Source organism: Caenorhabditis briggsae (assembly GCF_000004555.2).
Source record: "Caenorhabditis briggsae complete genome, chrX, whole genome shotgun sequence".
Classification (NCBI taxonomy): Eukaryota; Metazoa; Nematoda; class Chromadorea; order Rhabditida; family Rhabditidae; genus Caenorhabditis; species Caenorhabditis briggsae.
In genome coordinates this window covers 8,229,453-8,243,305 of record NC_013491.2, presented here as the reverse complement: position 1 = coordinate 8,243,305, position 13,853 = coordinate 8,229,453, and the positions used below count along the sequence as shown (strand labels likewise).

The window sequence follows — 13,853 nt, the reverse complement described above, 5'->3', positions numbered from 1 at the left end:
AAAGTTTTTGATTCAATTTTTTTACACTCTCCAAAATTTTCAAAATTTTTTTGTACATTTTATCGACTGGTACTATGAATTTCAGAGCTCCCGTTTTAGAAACAACCCCAATAAAAATTCTGACCATTTTACTTGACTCAAAATAGGTTTGTACACATTCTGATTCTTGAAACCTAACACTTTTCTATTACTTATTCATTTTTCACAATTTACGTAATATTCAACAGTGTCATTCTTGGTGCTCCCAATACCTTTGTATACAACCTTCAACCCACTCACTTTCTCTAAGTCTCCTCTCGTTCCGTTATCAGTTAGATTAGATTTTTGACCAGTGTATCCCTTATCAGTTGTATTCTGCTCCATTACTTGTTGCCATTTTTTCTATTTTTTCTAGGAAAAAAATTTCGACAACCTTTAGGAGTAGGACATAAAAAATTGATTTTTCTTCTTTTTCTCACTATGTTTATGCTACGCAGACTCACAGACACAATAAATGCAAATTGGGGGGATATTGTTTTTTCTAGTAGTCCCAGTTCTTCTTTTTTGCTTCTTTTTATACTTTTTTTCTCTCATGTTTCTTGTAAGTATCAGCTGTTTTTTTTGTCAGATACGGAAGGAGCATCTTTCCAAGAAAATAACAGCGCAAAAAAAAGCACAGAAACGACGCCTACCAGCTAATTGTTATCGGTTCTCTTCTTTTTTTTTCTTCCTTCTTCTAGCCACTTGGCCGCCGGGCCCCCTTTTACTAGTTTTTTTTTTCCCGAAGTCTACAACACATTTGGGTTCGTAGTGCGTTGGGTACCATGCCGCTAATCCACTATTGAAACATATCCGTAGGCAATGATCCAACGAAAAAAGAAGAGTAGGACCCTCTCTTCTCTTTCTTCTTCCTTTTTTTTCTATAGCTCCTTTCCCTTTTCTCGTCTTTATTTCATTTGGTCTGCGGGAAAAACCGATTCTCTATTTTTTTTCGTATGTCGTATATGTGTCTAGTCGAATACTTTTTCGAGGAAAGATTTACCCGATTTCCACAATTTTCAAGGAAGTAGCACAGGCGGCTTTTCCGTTTCATGTGACATCATCTCGGCCATCTTGACTATTATGGTAATTATTGAAAGAGAGACAATTGTCCTCTTTTTCGACGGCTCCGGTTTTTGGCAACATTAAAATCGAAAGAATCGTTGATTGATGATCCTGTTGGATTATCTCATATTTCACTTTATTAGTATTGAATTGAAGGATGTGAAAATCCAAATTTTGAGATTTCGGGAAATCGAAAAATTCCAGACTTGATTTTTTATGTTTTTGAATAATCTACATCTTTTTGTCTACAATAATTTCTGAATTATGTTTTTTATTAAAAGTTTTCAAAATGGCCTTCTCGGAATTTCTGAAAATTCGGTTTCTCAATTCTTCGGAATTACGGAATCTTCAAAATATCCCGAATTTCAAATCTTCGAAATTTCCAAATTTTGGAATTTCCCATCACCAAAGCCCGGAAAGTGAAAAATAGACAAACAGATTTCGTAAACGCAAAAAAAATTAAAATAAATTCTGTTCGACACCCGCAAGGAAACATTTCGTGTGCGCCGGAGACACACTGTAGTTCGAAAAACTGTAATACTGAGAAAATACTTGAGAAATATTTCTGGAATTTCAATCCGAAAATAGTCAGTTTTTGCGGAATTCCTAATTCCGCAAATAACATCCTTGTTTACTATTTAAAAGAGATTACATAATACTTGAAAGTATTGTAAATATTTTTTTTACATTTATTTGGGAGTTTTCCTGATTCTCGCACGTCATTGTAGCCAACTTTGACGCTTTTCTTCATTTCTTTCATTGCACATCAGATGATCAGTGACATCTCCTAGATTCTCTTCGTCCCGCCCCAAAAAGTTGGTGCTTTAATTACGTAAACTTGTTAATTTAGAAGAAAAAGTGTGATTTAGGATTTTAGGAATATTGAAAGCTTTCTCATTATTTGAAATTTTTTCAGTTCTCGTTCTCACTTCTCACGAGATTCGCTGAGAGCGCTCGCACTTTATCATAGTACTTTATCATGAGGATGGAGCGCAGTATTGCACTTTTTATCCCTGTTTTTTTTTTCAATTTTCTTAAGTGCCGTTCCAACTTGCTCTATTTGATCCCGAAAAAACTTCAATTTAACTTTACATCCACTACCACCCGAAAAAACGACAAGTTCGATGTCACCCTTCCGGTTTTTTCAGCCTCATCTTTTGCTCTTGTTCTTTTTAAGAGAGAAGAGCAAAAATGGAGAGAGTGTGCGGCTCCTTCCGACAGCGCATCAGCATACTTGATGTTCATCAATTGCAAATGAGAATGTTAATGCTCGGAGGGTTCATTGGCGCGGCGGGGTCGTGTGTGCGCAAGCACGCCAATGTATCATTCTGAATTGTTTCGTATCGTGCCCTTTGGAATGTCGCGGGAGATAAAAAAGAAAGGAGAACGGCGCCAGAGAGCCCTAAAAGAGGATAAGGTTCCGAATATCATTTTTCACCGGTTCGGCGAGAAACGAGCTTCTGCATTACGTCATGTTTCTGTATTTCTAAGCTCTTGGGATCCTTTTAAAAAATCTAAGAAAGGTCGTTGTCACAGGTTGCATGCCCCTAACCGAGAAACTTTCATTTCTACATTCTTTCAGCGCCAAACGTGTCGTACGTGTTTGCTTTGTAGAATTGCCTCATCTCCTGAAAGTGACATGAAGAGCTAAACTCTTCACACCATCCTTCATCATTTTCGCATTTCCTTTCCAACCAATCCGTCTTCTCCTTTTGTTTATTGTAAAAGAATTAGATAGTTGAGAACAAAGTGGCTTTTCGGAAAAGTGTGTCCGACACATACATATGTCATGTAAAAGAGATTCGCTGGTGCGCCTCCCGTTTTTGGTTGCGGGTCCCCCCTTCCTTCTCCCATCTCAGCCACAACTACTAATCCCTTTCCAACAGAAGCTCCACTCGCTTTCGGGCAGTGATGTGCTCCACACCCCGACGACGAAGCACCCAGCGCCAAATGAAATTGCACTTATTTTTTTCAAGCATAGCGAAAAAACAAGCAAAACCCTTTTTTATAGGTTCTCTTTCTCTTTTTCCAAGTTTTCTTCTTTTCCTTCTTTACCCATCCGATTATGTTCTTCTTCTCCATTTTCCTGCATCGTTGCGACTCGAAAAGTTTTCCATAACTGATTGCCTCATAAATTTTTGATTATTCTCCTCACCTTTGTCCTCACATATTGTCAACACTCTCTTCTTTATCGATTACTTTTCTCTTTCTCTTTTTTATCATTTTTGTATTACTGTTTACCAAAAAGCTTATTTTCAGATGTTCTAAAATACTCCTCAGATTTGGTTAAAACAATGACAGGGCCTGATGAAGAAAGCGCTGTTAAAGTCGCGATTCGCGTACGTCCATTTAATAAACGAGGTGAGACCGAGTCCTTAAAAATTTATTTTTACGACTTTTTTAGAACTTGACCTGCAAACCAAGTCGGTTGTCAAAATCCAAAAGGAACAATGTGTGCTGAACCACCCGGTTGAAGAGTGAGTCCACTTATCTTATCAATTAGAAACTGATAAAGAAATAATTTAGAAAAAATTCGAAAACTTTCACGTTCGACCACTCTTTCTGTTCCACTGACCCGAAAAGTTATGATTTCGCAAGCCAAGAAACTGTTTGCTATCATTTGGGATCTGGAGTAGTCGAGAACGCCTTCTCGGGTTACAATGCTTGTATATTTGCATACGGTCAGACAGGATCCGGAAAGTCTTACACAATGATGGGAACACCTGACCAGCCGGGAATTATTCCACGCGTTTGTAATGATGTGAGTTACTAGAAAACATAATTAAGTGGAAAACTAATTAATTAACTTTTGAATTTCAGATTTTCACCAGAATCCAGGAAACTAGCAATGCGACGCTTTCATTCAAAGTTGAGGTATCATACATGGAAATTTATAACGAAAGAGTTCGTGACTTGCTCGACCCTAAAAAGTAAGCCCTCCCTTCTTGGGTAAAAACATAAAACAAAACGTCTTTGAAGATCAAGCAAAGCACTGAAAGTGCGGGAACATAAAATACTCGGACCGATGGTTGATGGATTGTCCATTCTTGCAGTCAACTCTTTTGAGGTTTGCCGAAAAAACAATTTCGAATGCTAAAACAAAAAATTGTTTCAGCAAATCTCAAATCTCCTAGAAGAGGGAAACAAGTCGAGAACAGTTGCAGCTACGAATATGAACGCCGAAAGTTCTAGATCACATGCGGTGTTCAGTTTGATTGTAACACAAACTTTGCACGATCTGGATAACGGGTTCAGTGGAGAGAAGGTGGCCAAAATCTCATTGGTCGATTTGGCAGGAAGTGAGAGAGCTGGAAAAACTGGAGCTGTTGGAAAGCGTCTTGAAGAAGGAGGAAATATCAATAAGTAGAGATAACCTGCTCGAAGCTAAAATTTATTGACAGTTTTATAGATCACTCACAACTCTGGGCATGGTGATATCCGCGTTGGCAGAGAGAAATTCTAAAAAAGACAAGTTCATTCCATACCGAGACTCTGTGTTGACCTGGCTGCTCAAAGATTCACTTGGAGGAAACTCGAGAACAGTTATGATTGCAACATTGTCACCTGCAGCTGACAATTATGAGGAGACACTATCAACACTGAGATATGCGGATCGCGCCAAGAAGATTGTCAATCACGCAATCATCAACGAGGATCCGAATGCCAGAGTTATTCGGGAGTTACGAGAGGAGGTGGAGACACTTCGCATGCAAATCACACAAACGAAGAAAGAACATGCGGTATGTGTTTGATGGATTGAACTCTGGCATTTTTAAGGTAATTACAGGAAACTGAAGAGCTCCGCGAGAGACTTGCTGAGAGTGAACGGCTTGTGGCACAGATGAACAAATCTTGGGAGGAGCGTCTTAAGGAAACTGACACTTTGAATAAAGAACGACAGAAGGATTTGGCGGAAATTGGAATTTCAATTGAGTCCAGTGGAATCAAGGTTGAGAAGGATCGGTTTTATCTGGTTAACATGAATGCCGATCCATCGTTGAACGAGTTGTTGGTCTATTATATTAATGTGAGATTTTCATAAAATGGGGAGCCAGCAACAGATTTAATTCCAGGGATCAGCAATTATCGGAAACTCCGAGGAGTTGGAGACAAGCAGAGATTCAGGATTGTCAATGTCATCAAATGATTCAGGAAAGAAGGAAGACGAAAAAGGTACGAATTCTATAATTTTTTGAAAATGTATTTTGTCTTTTGAAATTGACGCAATGCCAACTTTCCAGAACGCACCAGCATTGTCCTTCGGGGTCTTGGAATAATGAGGCGACACGCCAAGTTGACCGTAGACGAGTACGGTGGCCGAATGCGTCTGTTCGTTGCCCCAATGTCATCTGAATGTCGGATCTGTGTTAATGGAAAACAGATCACTGATCGGACACTTCTTCGCAATGGAAATCGTTTGCTGGTTGGAATGAATCACTTCTTCAAAGTGAACTGTCCGAAAGTGATGGACATGGAACAATCTATTATGGAGGACAGCACCATGTTTGATTACAACGATGCCTGGCATGAGGTCAACGACGCGAACCCAATCAGTTCTGCAGTCGATCAGTACATGGAGAGTGTTACATTGAAACATCAGGTAATCCCGAGACCCCTTCGCAGACTCTTTTTGCCGACTCCTAATTCCCAGTTAATTGTTTCCAGGAAGACAAGAAAGCAGCGCTTGAGCAGCAATACGAGGCATTCGAGAAATACATTCAGTCGCTGACGGCTGGCGGTTTCACACCCTCCACACCGATGACACCAGGATTCGGTTTACCGACACCGATTACCACGCCGACTGGATTACCACCATTCCCATTCCCAACGAACCCGAAACAGTCTGTAAAGAGCAAGTTTTTCTATTGGGCGCAGAGAAAGTGAGTTGGCCGAATTTTCTGAAATTTTAAAAATTCGCAATGAACCATTTTCTAGAGAAGAGATGTTTGCTGAATCGTTGAAACGACTCAAGGCAGATGTGATCCATGCTAATGCCCTCGTTCGTGAAGCGAATATGATTTCCAAGGAGTTGAACAAAAAGCCCAAACGCCAGACAGCATATGATGTTACTCTTCAAATTCCGGCTTCCAACTTAAGACCAATCAAAATCAAAGCTGGACAATTTGTATGTGAACCTGTAATCGTTGTTCGTCGAGAGGGAATGAGTGGCAGCCAATTCTGGACTGTATCCCAGTTGGAAAGCAGATTGGTTGACATGCGAGACACTTACAATGACATGCTTAATGGCTATTCAAGGTTTGTAGTCTCTCGGATAGCGATAGTACAAAAGTTTCTTCTTTTCAGAGCATCTGAGTCATTGAACGGAACACCCAATGCATCTCCAATGAAGACCGCTGGAATCCCATTGAACGAGTGCTCCTCTCTAGTTATTGACCCATTTTTTGAAAGCCAAGAACACCATAATTTGGTGGGAGTTGCCAATGTTTTCTTGGAAGTCTTGTTCCATGATCTCCGTCTTGATTACCAGGTATTAGATCCATCCTCATGGACACCTGTAAAGTTTGATTTCTAGGTCCCAATAATTTCTCAACAAGGAGAAGTCGCTGGACGTCTACATGTACAAATCTTCCGCGTTGTGACACAAGAAGAGATTGACAATCATGCCAACACTGGACCGGATTCACTACTTGGCAAAACTATCACTTGTCGCGTACGAATCAAGCGCGCATCGGGCCTTCCGGAAAAACTCTCCAACTTTGTTTTCTGCCAGTATTCGTTTTTCAACATCTCCGAACTGCTTGTTGTTGCGCCAGCTAACGAGGCAGCAAACCATTTGTCGTGTCCGACAACTGTCATCTTTGAGCATCAACGAGTAAGTAGAATAGTACAAAATGACTCAAATGTTTACTTTTTCGTTCAGGATTTCAACGTGACGGTCACTGAAGAGTTCATGGAGTACGTGAGAGATGACGCTCTTTCCATTGAAGTCTGGGGACATCGAATCTGTGGACATCCTGAAGAACGTGTTTTGGATACTGATGAGAAATGCAAATCGCTCCAGAATCGATGGATGGAAGTGACCCGACGACTTGAGATGTGGGCTGAAGTTCGGGAATTGAATGAAAATGGAGAATGGACGAGTGTAGAAGTCAGACATGCTGAGGATGTAGCCACTGGTGGTATCTATCAGTTGAAACAAGGACAGCAACGACGTTTGGTGGTTGGAATGAACGTTGCGGCACCAGATGGACTTCCAATTAGCATCGATAGCATCACATCTGTTAGCATTGGAGCTATAATGGCTGTCAAACCAAACCATTCCAAATCAATTGACAGCTACCAGGAAGAGGACCTAGATAAGATCAGGAAACAATGGTCACACGCGCTGAAGTATCGGCAGTTCTATCTTCAACATCAGTTAGATACATTGAGTGCTAAATCTGGAAAGTCTGAAGCTGAACTAGACAGGGAGCATTCGTTAATGGGACAGTGGGTGGCACTGACCGAGGAGAGAACCGCCGTCGAGTGTCCAGCACCGAATTCATGTATTCCAGGAGCCCCGTGTGACTGGTAAGACAGCATAGAGCCTTGATTTTTAACCAACACTATTTTCTATTTTTAGGATCGCGCCAGAAGGCGTCGAGCGACATATCCCAGTGCTATTCCTAGATCTCAATTCTGATGATATGACTGGTGAGATGACCAGTGATGAAAATGCTCCACGAGTTGCTGGATTACATTCTATGCTTCCTTTGGAACCGGAAGGCAATCTTCTGTTACTTCCCATTCACAAATACGACGACAAAGATCACATTGCAACATGTTCCTGGGACTCTTCAGTGCATGATTCCCCAGCTCTGAACGTTCCAACGAACAGCAATGACCGGATCTACGCGATTGTAAAAGTTATGGTCCGTCTGTCCCACCCTTGCCCAATGCACATTGTGTTAAGAAAAAGGATCTGTCTTCAAATCTACAAAAAGCCAAGTCTCACTGAGAAGTTCTTCAAAAAGATGCTAGGAACGGAAACCATCCATCGAACGTCTTTGTACTATGATGTGGTTGCCCATATTCCGAAATCCTCTCAAGATATGGAAGATCGATCTTCATTGGCCATGATGGCTGCCAAGGACACATCCCATGAAGAACACGATGGTGGATCTTCCCGAAGCTCCTCGTCCTCAACAGAATCTCAATACCAGCAACAAACCCTAAACTACATTGAGGCATACACTAAAAGTATTCAAGCGGTAAGAAGCAAAATTTGGAAATTGGGAACTCTAAAATGTGGTTTCAGGTGGAATCAATGCTCAAGCTCGACCGGTTGCGGCAAGAAGTAGCTATAACTAATATGCTCTCAAAAAAGGAGCGACTACAGCGCATTCAGAACTTTGGACTTCCGATGCACTCATTGAGAATGAATAGAGCTGTCAGTTTGCCAAATGCTATTTCATCAGCTGGACAGGTGAGTCATTTGATTTTTGGAATCAAGGGGTCGTGGGAAAGCATTCAGTTTTAGGCAATTTAAAGGTTGAGAGACATGCAAATTTTTTTTTCTGAATTTCGGTCATGTACGCCCCTTGCGAAGTTGAACCCGTGAGCCCAACAATAGAGATGCCGCGCCGCTACCATCTGAGCTACGGTGGCAAAAGCTGAGGCGACCGGACGATAGAATATATGAAAACGGTATGATAGCAACATGCTGTGTGAACATTAAGGACTGTACGCCGTCATGCCAGAACGCATACTGTAACTCCAAAACCCTCCGAAACATTTGCTGTCTCTCCTCCTTTAAAGACTGAAAAAAAAACATATCGAAATGCAAAATTTCAGATAAATGGACTCGACAAACGATCTGACACCCCGATGAGCATCTCATCTTCCAACTCGATGGGTTAGTTATTCAGATCCAGCTCGTATTTTCCCAAACCGCCCGGAAACACATTGCTTCAACTTGGTTTTCTTTCAACTCACATTTGCCGAAAACCCCCACCATTTAACCCTAAAAAACTCACAACTAATGCTTCTCACTTCTATTTTATTTTTCCAAAATCTATCTTTTAAAAAATCTAGGGGTCAATCGAATGCTACTTTCTGCACCTGCGGATTGTTTATTTTCAAAACAGAGCATGATTATCAGCTTCTCTTCTATTCTTCCAAAACATTGCTTCTTAGAAATGAGAACGTATTAAATCAAGGAATTCGAAGAAATCTTAAGAGAAATTGCATTCTGATAGACTCATGATAACGAGATAACTCTTTTTCTCTCTCTCTCTCTCTCTCTCCTCTTCTCACTTCACATCTCTCTCCCATTTCAACCACTAACATACTTTTCAGCGCGACCTACATCTCTTAATCTGAAACCTCTTTGCATTGGAAAGTGTAGGTTTTGTTTGTTTACCCGTGCCCAGAGAATCTCGAAGATAAGCTGCAGTATTTTTTATTATTAGTTCTTTTCTTTTGCATGCTCTTTGCACGTTCAGTTTTTGCATTACTTTGTTCCTATTTTTATTTCAGTCCAATTGAATGTTGCATGATGAGAATGGAAAACTGCGAAACATCGAATTACTAATAACACTGATAACATTTGAGTGCCATCCAAAATTGTATCTCTAGAGAACAAACCTGTCCGAATCGAGTCAATTTTGTCCCAACATTGTCTGAGAATGTTATCTGAGCATTTAGGGAAAACAACAACGTTTCATTTAATATATATGTCCCAATAGTTTTTATGGTTTTCGAGTGTCAAAAATTATTTGTTTTGTTTTTCAGTGACAAGCATTATCAGTCCATACAACGACAAATTGACGGGCATTATTGAAGAGACGAACACTCTTAAAATCGAGGTAATGAGTCTTATACTAGGAAAAACAGAGAATTTCTAAGTTTTCAGACTGTCCCAACTAGGTCCTCCACTGTCCCGGAAACTATGTGCTTTGCTGCGGGCAAAAGAATGGTAAATTAACTGAATCATTAGATTAGATTTGCAATTTTGATTATTTCAGTCTCCAACTGAAGACGTGAAAAACGGAAATGAGGAGAGCAGTCCTAATTCTGCAACCGACACGTCAATCGAAGTTAAGCTCTGCCTTCCACTGGACAACAACAATCAGTTTGCTTCCAAGAAATTGCAAAATGGTGTGTCCTAATCACTTTAATTACTTCCTCCTGTATTTTTTATTGAAATATAATTTCAGGCGATCTATTGGATCTCAAAATCAACTGAATACGATGCCTCAATAGTACATGTCAACACATTAATTTTTGCTTTAAACTCGGGAACACTGACTAAACCAACTGATTACAATTCTTTTCAAAATCTCTCTTTTTCCTGCTTTTCTATCTTTAATTGTATACTGCTTTACCGGCTGTGACGTTTCTTTTTTCGCTTCTCCATTCCTTTTTTTCCAAACGTATTTTGGGATTCTCCGACAACTGAAATTTCTGACAAAACTGAAATGTGTTAGATATTTGTATTCACACTTTGTTCCACCCTTTGAATTTTGAAATAAAATGAAAAATTCATCAAGAAGTCGGGAATTTGCAAACTTGGAAAATTTGTCAAGAATAACCTTACAGAACAATAGTGGCAACAATGAAAAACATTTGAGAATTAGTTATATTCAACCGTAAAAATGTGAGAGATGCTGTTCGGTTTACTAAAAAACAATAGGAAATGAAATCCAAATTCTCAATGCTCTCCGTTTGGAATATGCTCTCCCTCCGATATCGAATCTGTATCATTGCCTTCTTGCTCATTTTCCGAGCTACTGCTATCCAGCCACCGTTCTCCTTGCTGACGCTCTCTCATGAACGCCTCATGATCATCCTCATCGTTTTCCGGCAAATTTTCATAACATTGATCTGGGGTGGGGACGAACTGAAATTCAATTATAATTCCAGTTGGTTTCAATTTGAGAGACTTACACAGAACCCGCCGGGAAAATAGATAACGTAGCGAAATTCGCCGCCTGCCAACTCGCGGCGAACAGTGATCCCAAGCCACAGATAATCGTTGAATCCATCGATAACCTCTGGGTAGTTGTACAAGACCAGGCAGACTTGGATAGCTAGACGAGTTTCCATTCTGAAATATTGACTTCATTTGGTTCTTAATCCCGTTATGTGGGAGACAATCTTTTGATCCCGGGATAAATTGTCAGCTCAATATTAAAATGCTTACCCTGGTTCGAAATGAGCAAGATGGTGATTCATCAGCTGCAGAAGCTGAATAAGCATATTATATGGGATGACGTATCCAAAGCTTCTGATATGAGCGATGCCAATGTTCCGCTGAAAAAATTTGATCAGCTCTTTAGACAAATTTATATTTAATTCTTACTCGGCGTTCAAGTTCCTCTTCTCGGGCGATGGCTCTCTGAACGGCAGGGTCCGGTCTTTGGATTGTACTGATTTCCTCGTTAATGGACTCGTTGTCCGTGGACGAGTCGGAAGACTCATCGAGCGCATCAGCGAGAGCGTGCAGGTCGAAATTATCCGGAGCAGCTGGCATACCTATTAAAAAAGAACATACAGTGTAGAAAAAATCTCGATCTGAGAAAAAAAGGAAACTTTGAAATAGTGTTTCACTTGTGACTTACAGTGTTTCTTCTAACAGATGCCCACCCAAACCGTTGTTTTTGAGCTCAGCTATCGTTTCTTTCAGAAGATTTCAAGAATGTGTCAACTGATAAATTATTCATCATAATATCAAAAATACTTTATCGGTTAACAAAGTTTTGATGTCTTTCAGAGGAAACGAGGAAATGATCAGAGGAATGATTTAAAGGTGGCGGTTTAAATTGACTTCGTTATATCTAAAAGAGAAAAAACATTTGAAAAGCGAGGTCACTGGGTGAAGTAGCTCTTGACAACCCATTCTGCTTAAAGACAAGAGATAATTTATGGTTTTTGAAACAACAAAAGCAAAAGAAACGGAGCTTGTCGAGTTGTATTTTTCAAACGAAATAAAGTTCAGAATAGAACTGGGGAGTAAAAAGTCCTAATGACCACATTGATCATTTTAAATGCAAATAGTCAACTCTATGTGCCTGAATGAATACTTAGCAGTTGTCGGTTTCTTTTAAAGACACTCTATAATGGTTAAGCAAATTCAAAACTCTATTAAGTTAGTTAAAAACTTTCATATATGAAGAAATACATTGAAAAAGAAACACTTTCAACATTCTGAAGATTTCGATGAAATTGATAAAAATCAACGGGCACAAGATAAGAGCCTATATTCCAGGCAAGTGATTAACAAAAAAGTTAACCACAAAAAATTTTTCCATTCTTGGTTTTTGATCCCATAAAATTTTCAGACCCAACAAGCCAGTGCAAGGTATGTATTCAACTTAATTGGTCATTTGGGATTTTATGTTTTAGCTAGATTTCTGTTATCTTTTTTTAATATGAGATATCTACGGTATTGCTTAAAAACTCTAGTTTAGTTTTAAGAATAGTGTTTCATTTTGAGAATTAATTACTATAGATTACAATATCATTGCTCTAAAAACTATGATAGAAAGAAACTAGATATCCCGTTTGCGAATAAGATGCAAAAAATTATATTAACCATACTTGTAACGGGCCGGGGCGGGCTTTTTCCCGAATTTTGGAGGTCCGGCCCAAGCCCGGCCCGGGCCGGCGGGCCTGTCATTCCACAAGTTTTGAAATTTTCAAAAAACACATAAGGGATTTTCTTCGAGTTTTTTTTTTGATATTTTTTGATCAAACAGACAAACAATCCAAAAAGCACAAAAAAATATAGAAAATTGTATTGAGAGCTCAAAATTCGGTTCAAAATGACAAAATTTTCGCTACCGGGCCTTCCGGGCCGGGCCCGGGCCTTGAAATTTCCCTCAGGCCCGGGCTTTGACGGGCCGGCCCGGAATTTTACAAGTATGATATTAACGTTTTAATACATTTTCAAACCGTCAGGAAGGAAGAAAAAATTGAATTTCGTGAAAATAATTCGAATATGCATTGCGCAAATATTTGATGGCTGCTTTCTGTCTGTGTGTCTCGTATGGATTTTAGAGTTATGTAGATTTACGCAAGAGTCTACGAATAGCTATTCGACAGGAAGAATATAGGACTTATTAACTGAAAGGAAAACAAAGATCAGATAAGAACACGATAGGATGAGAGCAGACAATCACTCTCTGTCTCTCTTTTGTCTTCTGTGCCAACAGTCCTGCATAATGAAGAATATCAGTCGATTAAACCACCAAAAAGAGAGCAAACAGTAATTATGTCACGAGAGCGTAGTAATGAGATAAGCGCAGATAGTTGGTTACTGCCACTCGATGGATTTCTGAAAAACTATGAATAGGATTCATTTGGCTTGTGGGAGTGCATTTTTGACAGAAGGGTTACACAGGAAATAGCTTGAAAATCAAAAGTTTAGATACAAAAAGTTATATTCACAGATCCATTTCAGATAAGAAGAGACAAGAACACTAACCTGAAAATATTTAGGCTGCCATAGAACTCAATGGAATTTGAGAAATGAAATGCGATCCTAACCTAACTCTACATGACAACCTATACATTCTGAGATTCTAAAAACGTCATATTTGAAACTGAGAGCTTTTCAAGTCAAATTATCTGCTTTTGAAATTTTAAATGCAGATAAGTGATTGAAAGATAATTTCTGACAAAGTTTTCCATTCGGAATTCGTAACTAAGATCGTTAGCAGATCATTAGAAATGGAAACAAAAATGAATTCAGGAAATATATGGCTAAATTGTTGAGCATTAGGCACTTGAGATAACAATCTAAGATTGTAAGATCGTTTCTAAGAAAT

The 13,853-nt window shown here is 39.4% G+C and overlaps 3 protein-coding genes across 3 annotated transcripts; 2 read left to right on the top strand and 1 right to left on the bottom strand.

Annotated features, from left to right (window-relative positions):
• Window positions 1–3,377: 3,377 nt before the first annotated feature.
• Cbr-klp-4 lies at window positions 3,378–10,270 on the top strand (the record flags this gene model as incomplete). Its single annotated transcript, XM_045239452.1, is given in 20 exon segments — window positions 3,378–3,444; window positions 3,488–3,560; window positions 3,610–3,844; window positions 3,904–4,013; window positions 4,063–4,150; window positions 4,199–4,446; window positions 4,493–4,823; window positions 4,871–5,110; window positions 5,157–5,256; window positions 5,325–5,683; window positions 5,749–5,963; window positions 6,019–6,598; window positions 6,617–7,614; window positions 7,667–8,294; window positions 8,342–8,509; window positions 8,878–8,938; window positions 9,817–9,890; window positions 9,938–10,000; window positions 10,050–10,182; window positions 10,242–10,270. The coding sequence occupies 20 exon segments, from the start codon at window positions 3,378–3,380 to the stop codon at window positions 10,268–10,270; spliced, it is 4,800 nt and encodes a 1,599-aa protein (XP_045095343.1).
• A 465-nt stretch (window positions 10,271–10,735) lies between these two features.
• On the bottom strand, window positions 10,736–11,557 carry CBG27633 (the record flags this gene model as incomplete). The annotated part of the gene is made up of 4 exons (XM_045239451.1): window positions 10,736–10,924; window positions 10,972–11,131; window positions 11,228–11,337; window positions 11,387–11,557. The coding sequence occupies 4 exons, from the start codon at window positions 11,555–11,557 to the stop codon at window positions 10,736–10,738; spliced, it is 630 nt and encodes a 209-aa protein (XP_045099473.1).
• A 1,291-nt stretch (window positions 11,558–12,848) lies between these two features.
• Window positions 12,849–12,965, top strand: CBG27632 (the record flags this gene model as incomplete). Its single annotated transcript, XM_045239450.1, has 1 exon — window positions 12,849–12,965. The coding sequence occupies one exon, from the start codon at window positions 12,849–12,851 to the stop codon at window positions 12,963–12,965; it is 117 nt and encodes a 38-aa protein (XP_045099472.1).
• Between the last annotated feature and the right edge of the window lie 888 nt (window positions 12,966–13,853).